The sequence below is a fragment of the Lagenorhynchus albirostris genome, chromosome 20, assembly GCF_949774975.1.
Source record: "Lagenorhynchus albirostris chromosome 20, mLagAlb1.1, whole genome shotgun sequence".
NCBI classification, from domain to species: domain Eukaryota; kingdom Metazoa; phylum Chordata; class Mammalia; order Artiodactyla; family Delphinidae; genus Lagenorhynchus; species Lagenorhynchus albirostris.
In genome coordinates this window covers 42,284,151-42,302,541 of record NC_083114.1, presented here as the reverse complement: position 1 = coordinate 42,302,541, position 18,391 = coordinate 42,284,151, and the positions used below count along the sequence as shown (strand labels likewise).

At 61.1% G+C, this 18,391-nt stretch overlaps 2 protein-coding genes across 7 annotated transcripts; one reads left to right on the top strand and one right to left on the bottom strand.

Annotated features, from left to right (window-relative positions):
• Positions 1–1,296: 1,296 nt before the first annotated feature.
• Positions 1,297–11,033, top strand: FAM171A2 (family with sequence similarity 171 member A2). The gene is made up of 8 exons (XM_060133632.1): positions 1,297–1,560; positions 4,882–5,109; positions 5,339–5,431; positions 7,773–7,931; positions 8,011–8,190; positions 8,291–8,407; positions 8,526–8,652; positions 9,252–11,033. Exons 1-8 carry the CDS (start codon positions 1,443–1,445, stop codon positions 10,735–10,737), a joined length of 2,508 nt encoding a protein of 835 aa, XP_059989615.1. The 5' UTR covers positions 1,297–1,442; the 3' UTR covers positions 10,738–11,033.
• A 346-nt stretch (positions 11,034–11,379) lies between these two features.
• On the bottom strand, positions 11,380–18,088 carry GRN (granulin precursor). Of its 6 annotated transcripts, none has more exons than XM_060135447.1 (13): positions 17,987–18,088; positions 15,249–15,393; positions 14,999–15,124; positions 14,797–14,881; positions 14,230–14,342; positions 13,998–14,133; positions 13,782–13,876; positions 13,369–13,540; positions 13,063–13,160; positions 12,726–12,971; positions 12,254–12,487; positions 11,923–12,153; positions 11,380–11,833 (listed from the first exon to the last, which is right to left on the bottom strand). In XM_060135447.1, the coding sequence occupies exons 2-13, from the start codon at positions 15,384–15,386 to the stop codon at positions 11,696–11,698; spliced, it is 1,812 nt and encodes a 603-aa protein (XP_059991430.1). In that variant the 5' UTR covers positions 15,387–15,393; positions 17,987–18,088; the 3' UTR covers positions 11,380–11,695. The 6 variants fall into 6 exon arrangements, with proteins under 6 accessions (XP_059991430.1, XP_059991429.1, XP_059991431.1 ...); XM_060135446.1 differs by having other exon boundaries at positions 15,249–15,404; positions 18,069–18,084; XM_060135448.1 differs by having other exon boundaries at positions 13,417–13,540; positions 15,249–15,404; positions 18,069–18,084.
• Positions 18,089–18,391: the final 303 nt, after the last annotated feature.

Genomic DNA, 18,391 nt, shown 5'->3' with positions numbered 1-18,391 from the left:
GATGAAGCAGATTCAAGGCAGCCTTGACAGATTGTAAAGTTGGGTTGAAACCAACAAGATGAAATTCACCAGGAATGAGTGCTAAATCCTGCGTTGAGGTTGTGAAAAAATTGGTTACATAAGACTGGGAAATCTGAATAGATGGAAATTTATGAGAAAGAATAAAAGAAAGAGAAAAGGAGGGAGAGAGAATGAGAGAGAGGAAGGAAGGAGGGAGGGAGGGAGGGAGGAAGGGAGGAAAGGAAAGAAAGAAAGAAAGAAAGAAAGAAAGAAAGAAAGAAAGAAAGAAAGAAAGAAAGAAAGAAAGATAGAAAGATAGAAAAAGAAAGAAAGAAAGAAAGAGAGAAAGAGAATGAAAGAAAGAAAGGTGGTTTTGTTCACAAGCTCACAACAATGTGTCCTTATGTCAGGAGACCCAACCAGGACCTAACCAGGAGAAAAGCTTGACCTCTGGGGGACGGAGTTCCTTGCCCTAAGCATCCAGTCCTATACAGGGCACGATATTGTGAGAAAGAGGTGACAAGCCAGAGAGAACCAGGAGAGGGATAACCAGATTAGATGAGGGTTTGACCACCCAGAAGTTGAATGATGAGGACAACCAGAAACTGGGAAGAAAGAGCGCTTGGCTGGGGCCCGGGCAAGCTTCCAGTGTGGGATTCAAACGTGGGGTTCCAAGCATTATGTTTGCCCAGCGATGGATCTGCTACTACCTGGGCGGTGGTGAGCCCCCACCTCACGCTGGGCCACCAGTAGCACCATTTATTGTGCCCCTGCTCCAGTCAAGCACATGCTAGACCCTTTACGTCATTATCTCTTTTAATTGGTACAATAACCCCACGAGGTAGAGATTATTACAACTCTCATTCTAAAGGAAGGCTGTGGAGCAGAAGATTAAGTAACTAGCTTACGGCTCAAGAAGAGGCAGAAGCTAGACGAGAACCCAGACTGGGTGATTCCCAAGGGGGCTGCGCCCTACCTCCCCAACATTGAGCAGGTGTTTGTGCGGAGAGAACTGGGTAGTTCTTACAGTTTAAGGAGACACTTATGACCAACCCTTTGTGTTGTAAACAACAGTCATTCTCCCTCTCAAAATTCTGCAACAGATTTCCGGGGCTCAGGAACTCTGAGAACCCCTGTGATTGGACCCTATTTGCTACACTCCCTAGCAGCTGGGGTTCTGGGCACGCGGCGGGGGCTTCGGGATGGGCTGTGGACAGCGAGGGGGCGGTGCCCGGAGTCCCGCGTGGTGGGGCGTCGCCTGCAGGGGGCGCTGGCGGCGGCTCCTGGCGGAGACAATCGCACTGAGCGGCCGCCGCAGCAAGAGCTGGAACGCGAGCGGGAGCCCGAGCCGCGCGGCGCGGCGCAGAGCTGGGGCTGAGCGGGGCCGGCCGAGTGGGGCCGGGCGGGAGCCATGGGCCATTAGGGCCGGGCCGAGCCCCGCGATGCCGCCGCAGAGTGGCCCCAGCGTCCTCGCGCGGCTGCTGCCGCTGCTGGGGCTGCTGCTCGGCGGCGCCTCCCGGGCTCCCGGCAAGTCGCCGCCGGAGTCCCCCAGCCCGCAGGGTGAGTGTTGGCCGGGAGGGGCAGTGATCGCGGGCCTGAGCCCCCCACCCCCGCGATCGGGCCCCCGCCCGCCAGCCCCCTCTTCGCGGCGCTCGTGAATTGGGGGGTGTTCTATTCCCTGGATTTGGGTGGGGGGAGCTAGGCGACCTGGGGTCCTCGCTTACGGGGGAGAGGAGGGAGGGAGAGGGAGACCGCCGGGCGGGGGTCTCGGGGAGACACAATGGGGAGGGCGGGGGTCCCCAGGCTCCGCGCCGTCGCCCCCTCCCGCCTTGTTTTTCTCCCTCCTGGTCCGCGAGGCGCTGCTGCCTGAGCCATTGTCTATCGAAGACACCCGCCCAGGGGCGGGCTGGGGCGGCCGCCCGCTCTGCAGCCCCCAGCGGGTTCCTCGCTCCCGACCCGGCTGGGTGGGAGCCCAGGCAGCGGCTGCCACCCTGGGCCCGGACGGGGGCTGGGCGCCTAGAGCTGGGTTTGAAGGGGGGAGGGGAGAGGGGGAGTGGGTGAGGCGGTGGGCGGATCGGCTGCTCGAATGGGGTTCTTCGTCCCGGAGTCTGACAGCCCCCAGACGGCCTCCCAGGTTCAGAATTTGGGGTGCACCAAAGAAACGCTGATGGGCTCATGATGGAGGAGGGGCTGCAGTTGGGGGGCTGTCTGGAAAAAGAGGTACGTTGTGATTCCCAGCTCAAGGCGCATGGCAGGGCTGTGGTGGCGGAGCCATGCTGAGCTGGCTAACTGGCCGTGGACAGTGCCGGCTGGGAGGGCAGGTGCCTGGGTCCCCGTCCAGCAGGCCTCCAGCCACTCCTGTCCGCAGCCCCCCCCCCAGGTCACCCCCTCCTCATCTCACCTCTGCATCGCAGTGGAGGAGACCCTCCCAGCGCCTCACGGGCCCAGGTGGGTGTGTGAGGTTGGGAGCAGGGCGGGCTCCTGTAGCGGGAGAGGTGGGAGAGCCGGGCCGTGACTCCCTGCCGACGCCTGGGTTCTCAGGGGCCTCCACCCACTCCAGCCCGCGCCCGCCTCCCAGCCCCTGGCCACGCACCCCAGCCACTGTTCTCCCCACTCCTGCCTCTTAGCCCCATCCCTGCTCTCCACTCTTCGCCTTTCCACCAAGGAGCTGACAGGAAAAGCGGGGGGGGGGGTTGGATGAGGGAAGTGGGGTCCGGATGAAGGGAGGGGGTCGGATTTCCTCCTGGAATGAGGCAGGGCTGAAGCCTGGACAGGCGGATCCTGTATGGAATGTCAGGCTTTGAGGAATGGGGAAGGATCTCCTCGGCTTCAGTCTTCCCTGCTCCCTGCAGGAGAGGAGGCTTTGATGGGTAGGAAGGGGCCCTGTTTTTTCAGGAAACCTCTCCCTCAAGACCTTCACCTCAGGGGAGGTGGCCCAGGGAATTGGCTGGAATAGAGCCAGGAGAGGGGGTTCTCCCAGGCCACTAGCTGGGGGCCCAAGTTGAGGGAAAGGGGGAAGGGTACCTGCCCACCCCCTCCCCAGCTTGGCACTGATGCCTCCTCAGGCCTTACCTGCCCACCCCTGTGTTATTCCCTAAGCCCCCTCCCCTTTGCTAATGCTCTGGCCCTTGAACCCAAGGCATTCCTTCAAATGACCATATTCCAGACTCCCGGGTCCCGTCTTCCCAGCTGCTCTGTACAGCTGCTCCTAGCCTGGGGTAGGAGTGGGGAGTCGGCAGGCCCCTCTAGCTTCTCAAAATTCCTGCTGGGTGGCCGGGAGAGGGGGTGGTGGTGCGGGGAGGCTACCGGTTCCCCGGAGAACCAGAAAGCAGGAAAGGTTCGAGTGTGTGCAGCCACCCGCCGAGTTGGGCTCTGGCCTGGGAAGCGACAGGGAGGTGGGCTCAGGCGAACAGCTGGATGGGATGCCAAGGGCAGGCGTGGTGCTGGCCCTGGGGTTGGTTGAAAGCCTGAGACAAGACACCTGTCGCTGTTGAATGTCAGGCTCCACCCGTGAGGCCCCGTGACCTCCACATGCCCTGCTGCCCTCGGCTCCGGGGTCTTCCTCCCGTACCTGGCCTCTCCTAGGTTTGTGTCTGGCACCCAGCCCACTCCCCACCTCCCTCCTGGGCCCCACACTGAGGCCTCTGTACCTTTCCAGGCATGACACCCACTCCCATTATTGGCAGCAAGGTAGGGGTGAGTCACGTTCTTGAGGAGGGGCTGTGCTGAGTGGGAAGAGGTAGTTGGTGCCGTGGATCAGAGAGGCTGCCTGCAGAATCCACGAGAACAACTCAAGGCTGGTCGCTACCCTGTCATCCCATCTGAGCTCGGGACACCTGCAGGCCAACCTGGCCAGACCATCTTGAGGCCAGGGGTAGGGGTGGCTGGAAAGAAAGACTTGGACTTCCCTTCCCAGCCTCCTCCACACTGGTTACCCTTGGGCCTGGGTCGGCCCCCCCAGATCTCCTTCCCCTTGCCAGGGCCCCAGCTCCCTGCCCATCTCCTGGGAGGAATGAGGGCGTTGCCATGGTGACTGACTGTAGCTGACCAGCTGGGAGGGGGCTGGCAGTCCATGTGAGGGGGAGGGGTCAGGAGGTACTTGTTTGGCCTTAGGGGTTGTGTGAGTCCCTAAATCTGAAGGGAAACAGGTGTGTGCAAAGGATTCTGGGCAGAGGATGAATGATGGGAATGGCCAACCTGCTGGTGTCCCCTTCTCAGTTTTTTCTTGAGAACCCAAACTCTGACCCAACCCCCCTTCCTCCCTTCCAAATGGCTGAAACTTGACCGCTCTCCTCTCCACTCGCAGATCCCTGGTTCTCCGGTTATTCATCCTTTCTCAGCCCTCCTTCCCTCTCCTCTCCCTGACACCAGCCCCATAGGGTCCAGTGGTTAAGAATTTGGGGCTAGAGACAGACTCCCTGGTTTGGATCCCAGATCTCCCACTTTACTGTAGTACAAGTATCTAAACTCTTTGGGCCTCAGTTTCCATATGGGCTAAGACATCGAGTCTAATACATCACTGACTGTAAGTTACACCATTATTTATTTCATGTGCCAGTAAAAGAGGAAAAAAAATGCTGCCGATTCTGATCCTGATCCTGACATATCGATCATAGGTGTAGCCTGAATCCACAAGTGTTAAAATGTCAAAATGTGCATGTGTCAGACTTGATGAAATATGCTAATAGTACCACCTCCCTCACAGGCTGATGTGAGGTTTAAATGAGGGCTCTATAAATGCTGGCTCTTATAATACCTTGTCTAGCCTGGGCCCCAAAGCCACGCCCAACCCACAGCCCCCTCCTCTGAGCTCGAGGCTCCCCCCGGTTCTCTCATGCCTCCTCCTTCCTCCTCACTCCCCTCACCCCATCTTGCCCACAGAGATTCTGATCAAGGTGCAGGTGTACGTGAGCGGGGAGCTTGTGCCCTTGGCCCGGGCCTCAGTGGATGTATTTGGGAACCGGATGCTGCTGGCCGCCAGCACCACGGATTCAGAGGGCGTGGCCACAGTGCCCCTCAGCTACCGCTTGGGCACCTGGGTGCTGGTCACTGCTGCCCGCCCTGGCTTCCTCACCAACTCTGTGCCCTGGCGTGTTGACAAGCTGCCCCGTGAGTGCAGGGGCAGCTGGAGGGGGTGGGGAGCAGCTGACCCCATCAGCCCCTTCCCAAAATAGTCCTTGGGGGCGGAGAGGGCAGGCTTTCCAGCAGCTGCTGCCTGGGCTGGGGTATGCACAGGGGGCTGAGGGAGGATGAAGCCACTGGGATTCAGATGGTGGGAGTGCCAGCCTAGGGGAGGGAGGGGGCTTTCTCTGGAGCTGACAGACCATCCCTCCTGCAGTGTACGCGTCAGTCAGCCTCTACCTGCTGCCCGAGCGGCCGGCCACCCTCATCCTCTATGAGGACCTGGTTCACATCCTCTTGGGCTCTCCTGGTAAGACTCCCCGCTCTCCACTCCCCCACCCCTCCGCCCACACCAGCTCCTCTTCCCTCTCCCTGACTGGGTATAGAGAACTTCGCCTGCCACATGTTAGCTGGGTGCCCTTGGGCAAATCACTTAACCTCTCTGAGCCTTAGTTTGTTCGTCTGTAAGATGTGAACAATTGATAGTATCTACATCATCAAATTTAGGTGAGGATTAAATATCATCGAGCATGTGAAAAACTTCATAGAAGGTGGTCAATAAATGTTGATTGTTACTGGGGCTTCTCGTGGTTTCTATTCTCCCTCTACTCCTACCATCAGAATTCCCATTTCCTGCCACCTTATCTTCAGTGGATCCACACGTATTTCTTGTGCACCTACTGGGTGCCTGGCTATGTCAGGAGCCAGGGTCATTCCACAGGCATAAAACACCTATCAAGTGCAAGGACTGGAGCAATCCCACAGTGGCCCTTGTCCACCCACCAGGCTTTCGGTCTCACCCAACCAATACTTCCTGCAGCACCTGTGCTGTGCCAGGCATTGTCTCCGGTGCTGGGGAATAATGGTAAGGAAGAGCAGAGTGGCCTCCCACCTGGTGGAGTTCCCCGACGACTAGGAAGACAGACAGAGCATTGCAAACGCTGAGATAATTACAGATCAGGCAGGGCAGGGGAGCGGAGGGCAGCTGCTTTCAATACTGAGAGGACCCTCACGTGGGAGAATAGCAGGGTGAGGGGATTTGGCGAAGGGAGCTGTGGGACGCGGGGGCTCGGGAGTTGAAGGGGGAGCAAAGGCACCTTTGCTGGAGAGGAATCGAGATGCAGGGGCAGAAGGGGACCGTGAGGGTGCAGGGGATGCTCTGGTCTGGCTATACAGGATGGGGACGTGGTGTAGACTGGTTGACGAAGCCAGGCAGAGGGTAAATTCCATCTGGCTAGTACTAGGGAGCCACTGTGGGTTCTGGAGGGAGAGCCTCCCCTCCCCAATTTATATTCTTATCTTGAGCCCTTGTCCCCAATTACTTTTCTGGTTTGCTCCTCTTCCTCTCTCTGATCCTGAACCAGAGGCTTCTAAGATGTCTTTGGAGGTTTCTAAAATGCCAAACGAACCCGAGCTTAAACCCTCCCACGGCTCCCACTGCTTTTGGCAGAAAGCCTAGACTCTTTCACAAAGCTGGCAGCGCCCTCCAGGGCCTGGCGCAGTCACCTGCAGTGCCCCGACCAGCAAGCCGCCTCGTGCCCCTGGGGCCTCTCTCCTGTCAGTCCTCCTGGAAGTCCCTTTCCACTTTCTTTCCCGGCTGACTCTTACTCACACTGCAGGGCTCCGCACGGCATTCCCGAGCTGGGCAGGCCAAGCTCCCCTTGCACCACGCTATTTTACCACCGAGGCAGGATGGAACGGTGGGTGAGAGGAGGGGCCCTGGCACCAGACTGCCTGGGCTTCAATCAGGCTCCAGTGACCTTGGGCAAGTTACTGAACTTCTCCCGCCTCCATTTCTGCATCTATAAAATGGGGCTGATAATAAAGGCACCTACCTCAGGGGCTGTTGTGCTAATTTCAGGGGTTAATATAAGTAACCTGCTCAGAACAGTGCCAGCATATCTTAAAGCTTAATAAATGTTAGCTATTACCATATTATATTGGAATACTGTTTATACATCCCCTCTGCTCCAAGCCAGACAGACAGATAGACACACACACACACACACACACACACACACCCCCTAAGTTGTCAAATGCAGTAGCCACATGTGGCTATTTACATTTGAATAAATTAAAAGTTCATTAAGCTTTTTAGAATTAAAAATAAATGCAGTTCCCCAGTCGCACTAGCTACGTGTCAAGTGCTTAACAGTCCTGTGTGTCTAGTGGGTACTGTTACAGGCAGCAGGACACAGAACATTTCCATCCATAGCGGGAAGTTCTAACGGGTACTGTAATGAACAGTGACGCACTAGACTGTGAACTTGAAGGCAGGGAATTGTAAACTGCATCTTATTCCTCTTTGTATCCTCACAAACTAACACAGTGCCTGCCACACAGTAGGCAATAATAATTGTTTGAGGACCTGAACCTCGTCATTTTATAAATTAACACGGAAAGAGTGTTTCCGAGAGAGCAAGTAACTTGCTCGGGGGTCACACAGCCAGGACCAGAAGATTACAGGTCCATGTCCCTTCTAGGTTATCATTCTAAGCCTGCCCAGTTCTCTCCCCAAGTCACCACCCTTCCTGGCCTTCCCAAGTGGCCTAACCCATTGGCTCCCCTTCTCTTTAGATAATTGCTTTCTGCTCTGGTCCCTGGGGACCCTTGTCCCTGGCCAGGCCACTGCAGCCCCTCTTTCCATCCAGGTGCCCGCTCCCAGCCCTGGGTGCAGTTCCAGCGCCGGGCTGCCCGCCTACCTGTCAGCTCTACCTACAGCCAGCTCTGGGCCTCGCTCACACCTGCCAGCACCCAGCATGAAATGTGGGCTTTCCCTGCCTTCCTGGGCACGGAGGCCTCCAGCTCAGGTATGCTGGGTGCCAGCCATGGAAGGGATGTTCTCCCCACCAGGCTTTAGCCCTCATCACTTGTGTCCCCTTCCTGCAGGCAATGGCTCCTGGCTGGAGCTGATGCCCGTGGCTGCTGTGAGCGTGCACCTGCTGGCAGGTAATGGGACAGAGGTGCCGCTCTCAGGCCCCATTCACCTGTCCCTGCCTGTGCCCTCGGAGCCTCGTGCCCTCACTGCAGGCACCAGCATTCCAGCCTGGAGGTTCGACCCCAAGAGTGGTGAGTGCCTCAAGGAGGTGCAGGTGCTAGAGTCTGGGGAGAGAAAGTAGGACTTAAGTTGGGGGGACACTGAGTTTGATGAAACCCTTGCCTCTCCCAGGGCTGTGGGTACGCAATGGCACTGGTGTGATCCGGAAGGAAGGCCGGCAGCTCTACTGGACCTTCATCTCCCCTCAGCTGGGGTACTGGGCGGCTGCCATGGCCTCCCCCACGGCTGGTGAGAGTGGGGGGACAGCAGGGGTGGTGGGTAGTAGAAAGGGAGGCTGGGAGAGTGGACTCCTGAACGGCAGGAGGGACACCCACACCTGCGAATGCTAAGCTCTTGCCCCGCACAGGGCTGGTCACCATCACGTCGGGCATCCAGGACATCGGCACCTACCACACCATCTTCCTGCTCACCATCCTGGCAGCCCTGGCCCTGCTGGTGCTCATTCTGCTGTGTCTGCTCATCTACTACTGCCGGTGAGTGCCCCGCATCCCCTCCAACTGCTTCCCAATCCCCCAGCCTCCTCTCATCCCAGGCACTGACTGAGGCCAGCTCCATGCCTGGTCTTGTGCTGGGTGCTCGAGGCCCCAAAGATGCATAAAACACAACTTCGATCCTCAAGGCCTGACAGGAAAGCACTGTATATGCACATGCAAAGACCAAAAGACGGGGGAGAGGAAGCAGGAGCTGCAGGCCAGGCCCCTCCAGGGACACTCTGCAGCTGCTTCTACCACCCAGCCCTCACTTTCAGGGGTCCTCAGGCCACACATGCCCCTGGGTGGCTTAGGTGCTTCTCCCCGGCTCTCACTGCACCTGCTATGTCCCAAGGAGTGCAGTTTATGCCGAGGGAGGCCCAAATGGGCACAGCTGCTGGCTGCTCCCCCCACAGACTCTCAAGCTCTTTCCGCACACCTCTCCCAGGACCCATCTGGGCTCCCCAACCTCTCTCTTGAGTCCCAGGCACTGTCCCCACCACCTCCAACTATATCCATTCCCCATCTTCCAACTGCGGGTTTAGGGAGCTGCTCTGGCCTCCACCCTTTCCTGACGGTCCCGCTCTGCCCCCTGTCTCCAGGAGGCGCTGCCTGAAGCCGAGGCAACAGCACCGCAAGCTGCAGCTCTCCGGGCCCTCTGACGGTAACAAACGAGACCAGGCCACCTCTATGTCCCAGCTGCATCTCATCTGTGGGGGACCCCTGGAGCCAGCCCCGTCGGGGGATCCCGAGGCTCCGCCTCCAGGCCCCCTCCACTCAGCCTTCTCCAGCTCCCATGACTTGGCCGCCTCCCGGGACGACTTCTTCCGTGCCAAGCCGCGCTCCGCCGGCCGCCCAGCCGCCGAGCCTGCGGGTGCCCGCGGGGGCGAGGGCGCCGGGCTCAAGGGCGCCCGCTCCGTCGAGGGTCCCGGCGGGCTGGAGCCAGGCCTGGAGGAGTACCGGCGGGGCCCCCCGGGGACCGCGGCCTTCCTGCAGGAGCCGCCCTCGCCGCCACCGCCCTTCGAGCACTACCTGGGCCACAAGGGGGCGGCCGAGAGCAAGACCCCCGACTTCCTGCTGTCTCAGTCGGTGGACCAGCTGGCGCGGCCGCCGTCGCTCAGCCAGGCGGGGCAGCTCATCTTCTGTGGCTCCATCGACCACCTTAAGGACAGCGTCTACCGCAACGTCATGCCCACCCTGGTGATCCCTGCGCACTACGTGCGCCTCGGCGGCGAGGCGGGCGCAACGGGGACGAGCGACGAGCCGGCCCCGCCCGAGGGCGCGGCCCCCGGCCCGGCGCGCCCTTTTCCCCAGCCCGACCCCCAGCGCCCGCTGATGCCGGGCCACTCGGGCGCGGGGGGCGAGGGCGGCGGGGGTGGCGGCAGCGAGGGCTGGGGGAGTGGGCGCTCGGCACCGGTCAGCGGCTCGGTCACCATCCCGGTGCTGTTCAACGAGTCGACCATGGCGCAGCTCAACGGGGAGCTGCAGGCGCTGACCGAGAAGAAGCTGCTCGAACTGGGCGTGAAGCCTCACCCGCGCGCCTGGTTCGTGTCCCTCGACGGGCGCTCCAACTCGCAAGTGCGCCACTCCTACATCGACCTGCAGGCGGGCGGCGGCGGCCGCAGCACCGATGCCAGCCTGGACTCGGGCGTCGACGTGCACGAGGCGCGGCCGCCGCGCCGGCGGCCCCTGCGGGAGGAGCGGGAGCGCACTCCTGCTGCCGCCCCGCCGCCGCCGCCGCCGCCGCCGCCGCCGCCGCCGCCCGCGCCCCCGCGCCTGGCGCTCAGCGAGGACACGGAGCCGAGCAGCAGCGAGAGCCGCACGGGCCTCTGCTCCCCGGAGGACAACTCGCTGACACCGCTGCTGGACGAGGTGGCGGCGCCCGAGGGCCGGGCGGCCACGGTACCCCGGGGGCGGGGCCGCAGCCGCGGGGACAGTTCCCGCAGCAGCGCCAGCGAGTTGCGGCGCGACTCGCTCACCAGCCCGGAGGACGAGCTGGGGGCGGAAGTGAGCGACGAGGCGGGCGACAAGAAGAGCCCGTGGCAGCGGCGGGAGGAGCGGCCGCTCATGGTGTTCAACGTCAAGTAGCACCCGGCCTGGCGCCGCCTCCGGGCCGGCCCCCGCCGCCTCCGCCTGGGCCCGCCCCCAGGGTGCGTGCTCCGGGGGGCCGCGGGGCCCCTCGCCCTTAGCCCCCAGCCCCGGCCTGGAAAGATGCCCGGGGGCCTGCGGAGCTGTCCGGTGGTATGTGCTGGGTAATGTCTCGGGAGGGACCCATGTCTGCCTCCGAGAGGGAGGTGGGAGGGGTCCAGACCCCCGATGGGAGGTGCTGGGGAGGAGGGCTGGGTGGGGGGAAAGCAGTGCCTGTATAAACGTGGCTGTACATAGAAAGCTCTATCGTGGGAAAGCAGGAGGGGCACCTGGGCCTCAGCTGCTAGTGTGAGGGCTGGGAAGGGAGGGGCGTTCTAGTGGACCCCTGGGAGGGGAGGGGGTGCCGCTTGCCGACTAGCCCACCTCTGGGCTACGATGTCACAGGGCTGGAGACTGGGGCGGCTCTGGGGACTAGGGGAGAATGTGATGGGATCGCTGTGGGCAACAGCAAATATAAAACTGGTGAGATAAACTTCTGTGTGTCTTTCTGTGAGGTGGGGGAAATGTGGACACTGGATGGGGGCCCTGGCTCCAGGGCCCCCTGGGGAGGGCAGGCAGGGTGGCCAAATCAGACACTGTTAAGAAAGTGTACAAACTTTACTGCAGTGCACGCGCGCACACACACACACACACATGCACACCTGTGGATAGGGAACAGCACCTGGCCACAGGGTCCACGGAAATGGGCGGAGGGGATGGCAGCTGGAAACGTGGAAAGCCCTCGTTGGGATAGGGAGGGCCTTAGACTGAGGCCCCGCCTCCCAGGGTGACAGGGGTACTCAGAAATGGGGGTCTGGGAGACTGTGGCGGCGGAGAGGTGCTGGCGAGGCCTGAGCAGTGGGCACCCTCTGAGCAGGGTCCCAAAGGCCGCGGAGTGTCTTCAGTCCTCAGTCCCTCCTCACAGCAGCTGCCTCGGGGCCGGGTCCCTCTGAGGAGCGTCCCAGCGGAGGGCTTCCCGGAGTAAACACTTGGTGCCCTTGGCCCCACAGCGGAAGCCAGAGGGACAGCAGTGACGCCTGTCCGCACAACACGTGCCCTGGATGGTGGGAGTGGGGGGCAAGAGTTGCGCGTGGCAGGACCCGGCCCAGGCCCACACCCGGCCCCAGGGCGGGGGGTGGCACTGACCTGGTGGTAGGGACAGCAGGCCCAGCCCCCTCGGCTGTCTCGGCAGCAGGTTTGGTTATCGTGGCAGAAGTGCCCCTCCCCACAGTCCACGTTCCCCACACCCACGTGCCGGCCGTGGTCCAGGTGGGCAGCAGGGCGGGCAGAGTCCACCTCCTTCTCGCAGGATCGGGCCTTCACGTTGCAGGTGTACCCAGCCGGGCAGCAGTGCTGGCGGTCCTCACAGCACACGGCCTGGGGGACAAAGGGGCATTACACTCTCGACCACCTAACTTCCCCCCACCTGGGACTGGACTCCCCTGTCCTGTCCGGAAGCAGGCAGGTGGGCACTCACGTGTGGCAACTGGCAGCAGGCCCAGCCCCCGCTCAGGCTCGGGCAGCAGGTCTGCCCCACGGGGCAGCTGGTGTGCTGGTCACAGCCCATGTCTCTGGAGTGGGACAGGGAAGCCCGGCGGGCAGGCAACTTGGCCAGTCCGGTCACCACCTTGTTCCCCCTCTTACAGTGCCCCCCAGCCAAACACGTGTAGCCCTGGGGGCAGCAGTGCTGGTGGTCTGAGCAGCAGACAGCCTGGGGAGGTGGCAGAAAAGGGTGGTCTAGGAAGCTACTACGGGATGGAGCGCTGAGCCCCCGCTGCCTCCACTCTGCCTCTCCTGCTCACAGCCCCTCCAGCTGGGAATGACTCTGACTGAGCTGGTGCCACCCGTGGGCCAGGCAGAGGGCAGGAGAGCAAGGCAACAGGAGCCTGGCCATGTGCTCAGGCCAAGACACCGTCCCTCCCCCCAATACTCTCCCCCTTTCCATGCACCTCTGGGGCAGGACAGCAGCCCCACTCCCCAGACGTGAGTCGACAACAGGTATTGGAGGAGGGACAGCTGGTGACGTTATCACAGGGGATATCATTCTCCACGGCTCGGGAGTCCAGCAGGCTGACGTGGGCTGGGGCCTTCCTCATCCAGGGCACCCGGCGGGCCCCCTGTTCACAGGTACCCTTCTCTGTGTCACACCTAAACCCGGCCGGGCAGCAGTGCACGTGGTCCTCACAGCACACAGCCTAGGGTGGAGGGAGAGGGGACGGTGGGCCTGGGGGGCCTAGCTGGCTGCCACCCTCTGCTCAGCCCAGGCCACTCACCGCTCCTCGGTACCTGGGCAAAAGGGCAGCAGCCCCAGGCCCCGGACAGCAGGCGGCAGCAGGTGTAGTCGTCGGGGCAGCTCACCTCCATGTCACACTTCACCTCCTGGACTGTGAGGCAGGCAAGGAGGATGGGTCAGCAGTGGCGCTGGGAACCCTCGGGGGTGCCCTCCCTTTGTCAGTTCCACAGCTAGAACCGGATGTGAAGGATGGAGGGTACCGCTCAGGCCACCCCGGCAGTGATCCTAAGGCGAGGCCCAATGTGGACGAAAGGGGGCTGTCCCTGCCCTGGCCCCTCCGTGCGGCCATTTCTGCTCACTCCTCATGGTGCAGGTGGAATGGCGGCGTCTGCCGCCTCCCCCGGTACCTGTGTGTGCGGGCAGCTTGATGAGGAGGTCCGTAGCGTTCTCCTTGGAGAGGCACTTACTCTGGATCAGGTCACACACAGTGTCCTGGGGGCAGCAGTGCAGGTGGTCGGAGCAGCAGGTGGCCTGGGTGAGGGCGAAGTGGTCTTTGGGATTTCCAGTCTCCCTAGAGCTCAGGGAGCAGCCAGGCCGACAGCTGGCACTGCCCCAATCCCCCACTAGGGGGTGGCATGAGTCCTGAGCAGCCAGGCTCCCAGCCAGCCACCAGCCAGCCAGCCCCACCCCTTGGAGTCCCTGCCTGGTAGGTAGGTGTCCAGGCCAGATGGCTGTGGACGCACAGCCCAACTGGCTACAGCCCCTCACTCACACTGGGCATCGGGCAGCAGCCATACTTTCCACTGGGCAGCTTGCAGCAGGTAGAACCATCAGGGCACTGGGACTGTGCATCCGGGCACAAGACCACTGGAAGGAGAGAGAAAGGTGAGGGGCAGCCAGGGTGGAGGGGAAGGTCTCCCCAGCTAGGAGTTAGATGAGGCCTCTCCTCGCTCCCAGCTCACACCCCGACACTCTTCCACCTCCTTACCTGGCCTTTTAGTCTTCTGGGCAGGGACCTTCTTTGCCAGGGGGTGGGTGCCTGCAGCCGTGAGGCAGAGGCCACGAGCCAGGTCACAGGAGGTGCCGTGAGGGCAGCAGTGCACCTTGTCTTCACAGCAAGAAGCCTGAGAAGAGATGGCCCTGACTATGTCTTTGCTCCCTCCAGCCCTTCCTCTGCCCCCACTGCCCTCCTCCCTCCCCCCATCTTCCCAAACTTGTACCTGGGGCATGGGGCAGCACCCCCACGAGCCATCAGGCATACTGCAGCAGGTGGAGGAGTTGGGGCATTCGAACTGTCTGTCGGGGCACTGGACGGCACCCAAGGGCTTGGTATCTGTGGACGGGATGACCCAGGATTCCACCCCGTCAGTGAAGGTCATTCCTCCCACCACTCGAGGAGCTGTGGCACCAGAGCCTGCAGGCCCCGCTACAGGAGGATTCGGGGGCTGGCACTAGGGCTCAGGGCTCCCCCAGGCTTTCCTAACCCAGTCCCCCAAGCCAGTCCTTGCCCCAGCAATATGGCACAGGGCAGAGGCATCCACTGACTGGGTAGGCCTTAAACCAGGCCAGCTTGGCCTGTCCCCACCCACAGAATGCTTGGCCGTGGGTCTGGAGTCTTACATTCTCTCCTGACCCCTCCTCGCCCCCGCGCTGCCCCTCTCTCCAGAGCAGGGGGGCTGCTTAGTACAGATGTCACGTGAATGAGGACACGAGGGCAGGAATCAAGGTCACCCAGCTGGCTGCACGCCTGGGTGCTCCAGGCTCTATGTGCTGCCCATCTGGCTCACCTGATCTTTGGAAGCAGGACCGCCCGTCAGCACTGCAGTGGAAGCCCTGGGGGCAGCAGTGGTGGCCATCCCCGCATGACACGGCCTGTGGGACACAGAGGTGCCTTCGTTGGCTAGGCCCATTTCCCTGAGGGTGGGAAGAGGGTGCAGGAAAAGTATAAACACAGACCCAAGCCCTCCATCGACCTGATGGCACCCTCACCTCTGGGAACGGGCAGCAGCTGGAGGTCCCCGAGACGGTGAGGATGCAGGAGTAGCCGGGCGAGCAATGGGCATCGGTCCGGCACGGTGTGCCCAGATGCCGGCTCAGCGCCGTGGGCCACTTGTCCTGGGAAGCGAGAGAAAGGGGTAAACAGAAGGAACCGAGCCCGGCCCCCTCCTCTGGCCAATCCAAGATGAACCTTTGGGAAATCCCAGGCTGCTAGCTCTTGCCTGGGCCGAAGGGCACTCACCGGAACGGGATTGCAGCAGCTGTAGGTAGCTCCTCTCAGGTCCAGGCAGCAGGCCACAGGGCAGAGCTGACCGTCTGGGCACTGTGTTCCAGCCACCAGCCCTGTCACTAAGGCCACCCAGCTCACCAGAGTCCACATGGTCCACCTGCGAAACCCCTAGAGGCGTTTGGCAAGCAGCTGAAGCCCAGGCCACCCTCGATTCTGGGCCCAGTCACTCCCCCTGCCCCAGGCCCAGGCCTAGCTGAGCCTCCCCAGCCACACCCTGTCCAGACAGGAAGAAGGATGCGGGGCCTGAGATTCAGTTTCCTACGTGTGTCCTGTGTGGGTGTCACACGTGCACCGGCGCGTGTACACCCATGAGCATGAATGCTGGCATGAGCACGTGTGTGAATCTGTGTCCCCACATGTGGCCTAACACCTCAGTCTCTGTGGCTGAGTGTGTAGAGACGTGGGTATGTGAGAGTCAGGAAGATTTGTGGGTTTTGTGGGTCTGATCTGTGGGGATGTGGACCACCTCCGAGGGGTGGGGAAGGCATCAGTAGCCATGAGAGGACAGGGATGGGGTGCAAGGAGGGAGTCTCCCCTTGAAGAAAAGCCAGGGTTCCACTTCCCGAGCCAGCCACCCTAGATGCCTGATGCTGTGCTCACACCTGCACCCTGCTAAGGCCTGTTGGCGGGGGAAGGGGAGGGGAGGACACTTGATGACACTGGCAACCACGGGGTTGAGAAAGTTGTGAAAAAGGAAGTACGGTGCCGGTGGAGTCTGGGCTGCCTTCCCCAGAGGCCAGCCACCACCTGCCCACTGACTGTCGCCTCCCCACCCAAGGAAGGGGATACACAGGCTGAGTCAACCTTTGGGACACCTGTGTTCTAAGGGCCCCCCAATACCACCAGGCCCTTTCAGAATCCCCAAACATACCCCCTCCCTTTCCCCCACCTCTCCCTGCCCTGGAGCCGAAACCCAGCTGCATGTGGGGAGACCACGTGTGCCCACCGGGCTGCCGATCTGCATCATCAGAGGGAAGTAAGCCTCGGTCTCTGGAAGGGAGCAGCCTTTCACTTCTTAAACAACTCTTCCCCCAAGCTCAGCCAGCCCTGCTAGCTCAATGGGGTGGGCCCAAGAGATGTTACGGCTGCCTAGAGGGGCCAAAACAGTCATGTTTGTTGAGCCTCTTAGGAGCCAGTGACAACACTCTACATTATTTTCTTTCTTCTTTGCAACAACTGTCCAAAGTAGAAATTATTACCTTTACTTTTCAAAGGAGGAAACTGAGGCTCAGAGATGTGAAGTAACTCCCCCCGTCATATATCAAGACATAGAGATGACAGGCTTTGATGGCTCCAGACTATACTGGACCTGGGTTCGTTTCACAAGTGGACCATGGGTAGTGCCTGGGAATGGGACCCCAAACCCCAGGAGGAGAGAGGCCTGGGGTCCAAGCTGAGAAGAGGGGTAGAAGCGCTTCCTGGACAGGTGGACCAGGCCAGGACAGAAACACAGAGTACGGGGCTGCCTGGATTCTGCACATGGCTCCTAGTCCTAGAACTGCCACCGTTGACTATGAGAGCCCCAAAAGTCGCTCCCTGTCTTTGGGCCTCAGTTCCCCATTAGTCTGTGTGTGGACACTGCACACTTTGTATGGCAGGGAATCGCACCCACCCAGTCACTCACATCCTCTCTCCCTCACCTGGTTTTCCTCAGTGCCCCCTCTCCAGCTCAAAGACCATCCCCAGGAGGCCATCTCCTGGCCAGGTAAGGCTGAAGAAGACTGGTCCTAGACTGCGGCCCCTTTCACCCTCTACACCGATGCCCACAGCCCCCCACCCTGCAAGGCATCTACAGCTGGCCGCTGCAGGAGTGCCTGTCTGCACACATCTCAGACTACTCAGCGCCCTAGTGATTCACTTACATGTATTCTCCTTCCTGTGTATCCTGAGGTTCAGGAGTAGAGTGTATGCTTCTACCGAATATACGTGCATGCACGCGCCCAAACACACTCAGGACCAGGGATGGGGGAGGAGGGGACCCCAGTCCTCTCAGCAGGGTTCCAAGTGGTGGCCTCTCTCCTCCCCACCCTACACTGCCACCGCAGAGAGGGACAGGAACCTCTTCAAGCCCCCAGCTCCGTCATCTTCCACTAGGGGGCAGCCCCCAACTCCGAGTGTCAGGAGAGAGATTCCCAAAAGGTGAGCCAACCCAGCAGCGAGAGAGCAGGAAAAAGTGGCAGGGGGAGGCGGAAGTTAGCTCGTCCCACCCCCACCCCCGCGAGAGGAAGTAAGAGAGAGCCAGACACAACCCAGGGGTTCAGTCACCACTCCCAAGTCCCTACTGTCTTTGAGGAGGCCAGCGTCTCAAGCCCCGTTCCCAGCCCTCCGAGCTCGGGGACCATGGGCGGGCGCCTCGCCGGCTCCCGGCCGCCGCGGGGACTACCCACCAGCACCACCACCTGCCGACGGGGGCGGAGTCGGCTCCAGAACGGAGTAGTCTCTGCTCTGGGGGAAGGGGCTGCAGGCCCCAGGGGTGCTGGAGAGGGAGAAAGCCCCTTCTAATGGGAGTCACTGCAGTTACTGCTTATTCCCACCACCCATAAAACCCCTTCCAGTGCATCGGAGTTTCTCTAAGGGAGTCTTTTCTTGTCTCCCTGATGAAACTACAGAGGAGCCTGAAGCCCCCACCTCCTCCTGGCTGGGCCCCTGGGAAGGAGCAAGCGAGAGGTCTACGCAGCCACCCTCCTTACCTGCGTCGGGGTCGGCGATCCCTGGGGAGCAGCGACCGGGCAGCTCACCAACTTGGCCCCCTCGGCGCGTTAGCCCACCCACCTCTGTTTCCATTGGCCAGGTGTCCGGGCTGTCGCACTCCCATTGGCTCCTCGTCGACGTAAAGGCGGGGCCAACCTGGGAGGCTGTGCTGCTTTTCCTACTCAATTCACTCTCCTCCCTCCCTTCCTCTCTCTCCCCACCCCCCCATTTCTAGGGATCATGTGATTAAGCAATCATGTGATGCCGTCGCCGGCTAAGCCTGCCTGCTGGTTCCCGCCTCGCCGCCTCCTGCAGCCCCATCCCGAGATGGGCCAGCTCCTGTCAGGGGACATTGAGAGCCAAGAGCTGTCCCTTAGAGGGTGCGTACAAGAGCATTTACAGGA